Genomic DNA, 6,000 nt, shown 5'->3' with positions numbered 1-6,000 from the left:
TCTTGCTATGTTAAACCTATTTAACATAGCGAGAGAGTTTTGAAAAAAGCAACGGAGAAAGCAAGATCTCCGTTGCTTTTTACAAAGTGTCTCGCTATGTTAAAGGAGTTTAACATAGCGAGACAGCTTTAAAACAAGCAAGGGAGAATCTCTGTTGCTTTTTTAAAACTGTCTCGCAATGTTAAACCCATTTAACATAGCGAGACACCTTTAAAAAAAGCAACGGAGATAGGAAGATCTCCAATACTTTTTTTTAAAACTGTCTCGCTATGTTAAACGAGTTTAACATAGCGAGACAGGTTGTAAAAAGCAATGGAGATCTTGCGTTCTCCGTTGTTGTAAAAAAAAAAAAAAAGAGAGTTATACTAATGGAAAAAGTTTGGGCGACCGGTCCTTTTTCCATTACTATAACTCTGATTTACAACATGCACACTGACCAATCAGCGTGCACGTTTTGGAATATTAATGGGGGGGTCATTGTATAATGCAATGTATCTGCTCCTGATATGTTTAGTAGAACATGATGAAACAACTGCAGTACTTCTGGATTGTGTACTCCATAAATAAATCACAGATGTTCTTTATAACAAATTATAGTTTGTGGTGTTATGAGGTCTATGTATGTAACCCTGCTGTACTATAAGGACTGTGCATTAAAAAATAAAGCTTATATATTTTAATGATAAACATGACATATGTTTGCCCATAACAGTATTCCTTTATTGCATTCTTTGAAACACAGTAGTAAATATTACAGCTCAGACAGGTAATGTATCAGTGCAAGCTGATAATTTCACTTCCTTTTATAGTGACAACCCAGTGTCTTGGCAGTACAAACTGTTTGACATTTGACAAGCCTGGAATGGTACAACAGCTTAAAGCACTGCGGGAGATGCCTATTTTATGCATAGCACACCATTTCTTGGTCTTCTCATTATAGCATTCAACACTCGAAGTAGTTGTTCTGCCAGTATAACCACCAACAACAAACAGCAAATCTTCCACTACTGCAATTCCAAAGTTGCTACGAGGGGTCAGCATGTTGGAAGTGGTACTCCAAGTGTTGTTAAGGGGATTGTAGACCTCTCCACTGCTAAGTCTATTTTCTCCATCAAAGCCTCCAATCTATAACATAGGAAGATGAAAATGGTTAACTCGGCAACTGACAGCCATATTTGCAGTCTATAAACTCAACAATGGTTTATTATCCAACTGCTTGATGCTGTACAGCAGCTTTATACTCTTACTAATCCTACAAAAAAATCTAATGTAGTACAGAAGAACGGATGCCCTAGAAATATTGAATTTTTATAAGTAACACTGAAAGACATTTTCCTTTATCTTGTCAAAACTCATAACCCGGCTTCTCTAAATCTAAGACATTCATCTTTTCTGACTGGATACTACACAGCACTTCTTCTGCACTGTACAAATAAATTCAGGCTATGCCTGAAGTATGTCCACAGTAGAGTTGTTTATTTATTTATTAACTTTGTTGATTGGGTAGATGGACTGGTCAATCAACCATTTTAGCTACAACCCAGGCTAGATAGGCATTCACAAGTTTCAGTAGACAGTTAACATTTTTTATTATCTGTGTAATTCTAAGAGTATGATGGTCTATTTGCAGAACAACGATGGAGTGACATATGGAAGATAAAACTAAATTCTGATGACAGTGACAGTATACAGTTTAAAAAGAAGAATAGCTAGAAGAGAGTTAAAAGGAAAGAGAACGCAGACAGTATTTACATACATACAACATGTATCAAGCAACTGGATTAGTTGATTATTGTGTTAAATTCAGATAAATAAATAGTGCTAGGGTTCCTTCTGAGCATGTCTATGAGGGGTCCACAGGAACATCACAATCATTGAAGTGAAACTTCGAAATGCTGAAATGTGAACTGAACTCTGTGCACTTCAGTATCAGAGCTCAGGGTGAAGAATAGAGCATTAGACCAGTCTAATAAAATACACAAATAAAAGGAAAAATGATAAATGAGGACTAAAAAATAAAGGGGATGATTCAGAAAGGTTACTGCAAGGTATATACTTCTCAGTGAACATTTCCAATTCAGAGACATTCTCACCATGGTACGTTATCATGAAGATGTACCACACTGGAGGGGGGGGGGCTGTCTTTGCAGCCATGCTAAATGCTAATGAGGTATTCCAGGGGAGAGGCATATGCTAATTAACCATGTGCTCTCCCCCGGAAATGCCTGTGCTAAGGCATTTACACAGCTGAGCGATTCTAACATAGACAGTCATGATGTGTGAGAGTGTGAGTGAGTGTGAGCGAGTGTGAGTGTGAGTGTGAGAGAGTGTGAGTGTGAGTGTGAGTGAACGTGTGTAGTCCTGCAATATTGGCGGGGGAACACTAGACACCAGGGATACTCTTCATTATGATGCCAAAAGGCACTTAAAAAAAGAAAGCAAGGTTGGTCGGGGGAACACTAGATACTGGGGATATTCTGTATGCCTTAAAGACAGAAAGATGACATGGGTTGTGAGGAAACAATAGATACCAGGGATACATTATATAGGGTGCCTTAAAGATTCTAAAATAGATTCACATCCTGTGTCCCATCTCAAATTCTGGACATTACCTGTGTACTACCATTAGACACTAGGTATACTTGAAAATATTACCTTAGTGCTTAAAAAAATATGTAAAATAAAATGGAGGAGAAAGTTTTGAACCCTGCATTGTTGACACAGAAAGCAATAGCATTGACCCACTACAGTAACTAATCAGTTAGTGTAACAAAGGTTATGCAACTTTGATGTCTATCATGATTCAATAATCACAATAATTGCAATAGTCCATGAGTTACGAAAGAAAGGGTCCCTATAGGAGGCAACACTAGCAGTGTGTCGGTGTGGGAGAGGCTTCAATATAAAGCCAGGAGGAGCACAAGATGACACCAGGGATGGACTCATTTAAAAAGTTAGTAGAGCAACGGCTTCAACATCACAATGTAAATTAATAACAATAAGAAGAATGGTCTAATATCTGGCATTATTGACTGAAAGATTTATGATTTACATGGACAGGAACAAAAAAGTAAAATGAAACATCAGGCAATGTTCTGTCAACTCTGCGACAGGTAAGACGTATGCCTATGTGTGTGTGTGTGTGTGTGTGTGTGTGTGTGTGTGTGTGTGTGTGTGTGTGTGTGTGTGTGTGTGTGTCTGTGTGTGTGTGTGTGGCAGAGTGAATGATGCGGGTTGCCTGTGTCAACATGATGCATGGTCTGCCAGTATTAACTACTGCAGGAAAGTGCTGATTTGCACTTGAGGTATTTAAGGGCAATTCAGAGACATGCAAATTAACTTATAATGAGGTCTTTCCTTATTGCAGCTAACATGTCTGTAAATTGCAAATTGGTGATCTTAGTGCCAGCACTGGGGTTATTTCTGAATCCACATGATGGTGTTTCTGAAAAATGAAGAAAATGTGATTATTAAATTAATCAGAACTCTATCTTTGTGTGGATTCCATGGGTGTAATAATATATACCATATAAAAGACATTATTTTTTGTATAAATAAATACAGACCCATGCACAAGCACAAACATACACACAGACACATAAAGAATCACAATAAACAGGTATATAGAATCTGTTTAGGAAAAAAAAGTTCTGCAAAGCAAAAGTGATTTGTTTTCTGCAACAGATACAAAGACAGTGAGTAAAAAGGCATCAGGTGGGCCATATTCCTGCCTTGAGCACCCTGACAGAAATGTTTAATATTACCACTTTAAAGGGTAGCTGAGTCCTTTGCAGAATCTCCGCTACCTTTGTTGTAAGTGTAATTCATCTTGAGTTCATTACTTAAAGGATTCCTCTGTCTTTCGATCTCTCTTGTTATAAATAATTAAGGAAAATGACAACAGTAAAAATGCTGAAGAATATGAGAGGTGCATGAAGGCAGTTTCTACCATTCCTAGTGGTCTGAAATGGTTTCACTGAAAACCTACATTCAACATAACTGACTTTGCCCTTTCCTCAAATTTGTGCAACTGTAGAGTTAGTATATATAACTTAGGAGGTGTGGGGACTTCCCTCATGTATCTCATGTATGGGGGGAGTGGTAAAAGAGGGCTTGCAACAATGCAAAAAAATCTTAATTTGTAGGTTCACTGAAAAAAGATTTCAGAAAAGCTGCTTCAGAGCATTGGGACTTACTGAAATTAACTTTGACAAATCAATATGTTTCAAATGCCTTATCTAAGGATTTAACTAGTAGACACTACAATATAGTAACGTCTGTCATTAAACCTTTATTGTTGTCTCAGGATAATAAATATGAACGTATATATCAGTTGCTTAAGCTGAATGTTGCTAGTACATAATTCTATAGGTGTTGTTTGGCTCCCCATACTTAATTCTTTATGACATACCTCCAGTGTCCCCATCCATTATATTGACTCTCTTTCTACCCCTAGTCTATCTCTGATTCAGGGCAGCACTGGGGGGGGGGGGGGGGGTCATGCCATCAATTTTTTCTATCTGTGAATTTTTTATTTTATGACCTACCCCTGGTTCTCCTCCCTCCCCTGTGATCACAGGTGTGTCCAAAGGTAGAAATACAAAACAGATGTGCTGACATATCGCTCTACCTCCACAGCAGCTCAGACAAGGTCCTCCCCATTCCTCTGTTTGGATTACACCACTCTCTCATGTCCCCAGCCTACACCAGGGATTGTATGTAGGGAATAATGCCTGTGGGGCTACTCTCTTCCCTGGGATGGTAAAACCCATCTGTCCCTGCCACTCTGTCAGTCGTCAGAGCCACTAATCCAATCCATGGTGTCTGGGCTATAGTCAGGACTTTCCACCTCTGTTCCACCAGTGAATTCACTAGTGAACCTAGATAGTTGCAGTATGTCATTTTTCTTATTACATGTGAAAACTTGAACATTGTTGTTTGTTTTTGCCAGAGTCTAAGAGCAGATTTCCAACTACGTATAATGGGGATTCACAGACATGTGACTGAAAGCACCAGCTCCTTGCACATTCAATAACCTACTAATATGTCTGACTGGAAATCAAATATATAATGCTGCCTGAACTGCAATATAGTAACTCACACCTCTTGACACTGGCTGTAGCTAGTTGTAGTATTAAGCACAGGGGCGGCCACGGTGGTGCAGCAGTTAGTGTTGCCACCTCACAGCAAGAGGTTCTCCAGTTCGATCCTCAGCTGAGGTGCCTTCTGTGCGGAGTCTGCATGTCCTCCCTGTGGTCGTGTGGGTTTCCTCCAGGTGCTCCAGTTTCCTCCCACATCCCAAAGACATGCTGTAGGTGGATTGGACACTCTAGGCCCTAGGTGTGCGTGTGTGCCTTCTGTGGAAGGTTGGGTGCCGGCCTGGCAGCTTGACACCGTAAGAACTCCACTGCCAATCATGAGCGGTCAGGGGATCTGTTGTGGTGATCCCTAACCAGGAAAAGCCAAAAGATGAAGAAGAAGAAAGAAGCAGAGAAGTATGAAAATTACCTCTCTGGTGCTACACACGATTCTTGAAATGCCAATTTGCGATGGCATTTTGGAAATCCTTTAGAAAACACACAGTCCTTACTTAATTTTTACATACTTAAGGACCTTGCTTAGGCACATTAAAAAGAAAATGTTAACATTATACATGCATTTCATATCACAATAATCTCCAAGCAAACAGCAAGCTTACCAGCACCAAAAATTCCCAACCAAAGTGTATGATCCATATTCTTGTTCTGTTTTTGGGTGTCTGTTTTTGTGCATTGGTAACCATTACTGTAAATTTTCTAGTTACCTTGCTTCAGTTTTTGTATATTGACTGTCTTGAAATTAGCACAGTATTCCCCCAAATCCCAAAGACATGCCCATCGTCCAAAATGCCAGTAGGTTTGGTGGCTGTGTGCATCTGAGCATGTGCACTTGTCATGCATTGTTTCTGCCATGCTAAATTAAAAGCTCACTAATGCAGCATTTAATCATATCACATAATGT

At 39.3% G+C, this 6,000-nt stretch overlaps 1 protein-coding gene across 1 annotated transcript in view; it reads right to left on the bottom strand.

Annotated features, from left to right (window-relative positions):
- Positions 1-774: 774 nt before the first annotated feature.
- LOC122788352 (kelch-like protein 10) overlaps positions 775-6,000 on the bottom strand; it is a 77,065-nt gene continuing 71,839 nt past the window's right edge. Inside the window, exon 5 of the mRNA XM_044055423.1 lies at positions 775-1,125. Coding sequence (XP_043911358.1) covers positions 775-1,125 — 351 coding nt within the window. The remainder of the gene's footprint in view (positions 1,126-6,000) is intronic.

Source organism: Protopterus annectens, chromosome 13.part0 (genome assembly GCF_019279795.1).
Source record: "Protopterus annectens isolate FY-2018-M chromosome 13.part0, PAN1.0, whole genome shotgun sequence".
NCBI classification, from domain to species: domain Eukaryota; kingdom Metazoa; phylum Chordata; order Ceratodontiformes; family Protopteridae; genus Protopterus; species Protopterus annectens.
Note: the sequence above shows the minus strand (reverse complement) of the source record. Positions and strands in the feature narration are given on the sequence as shown.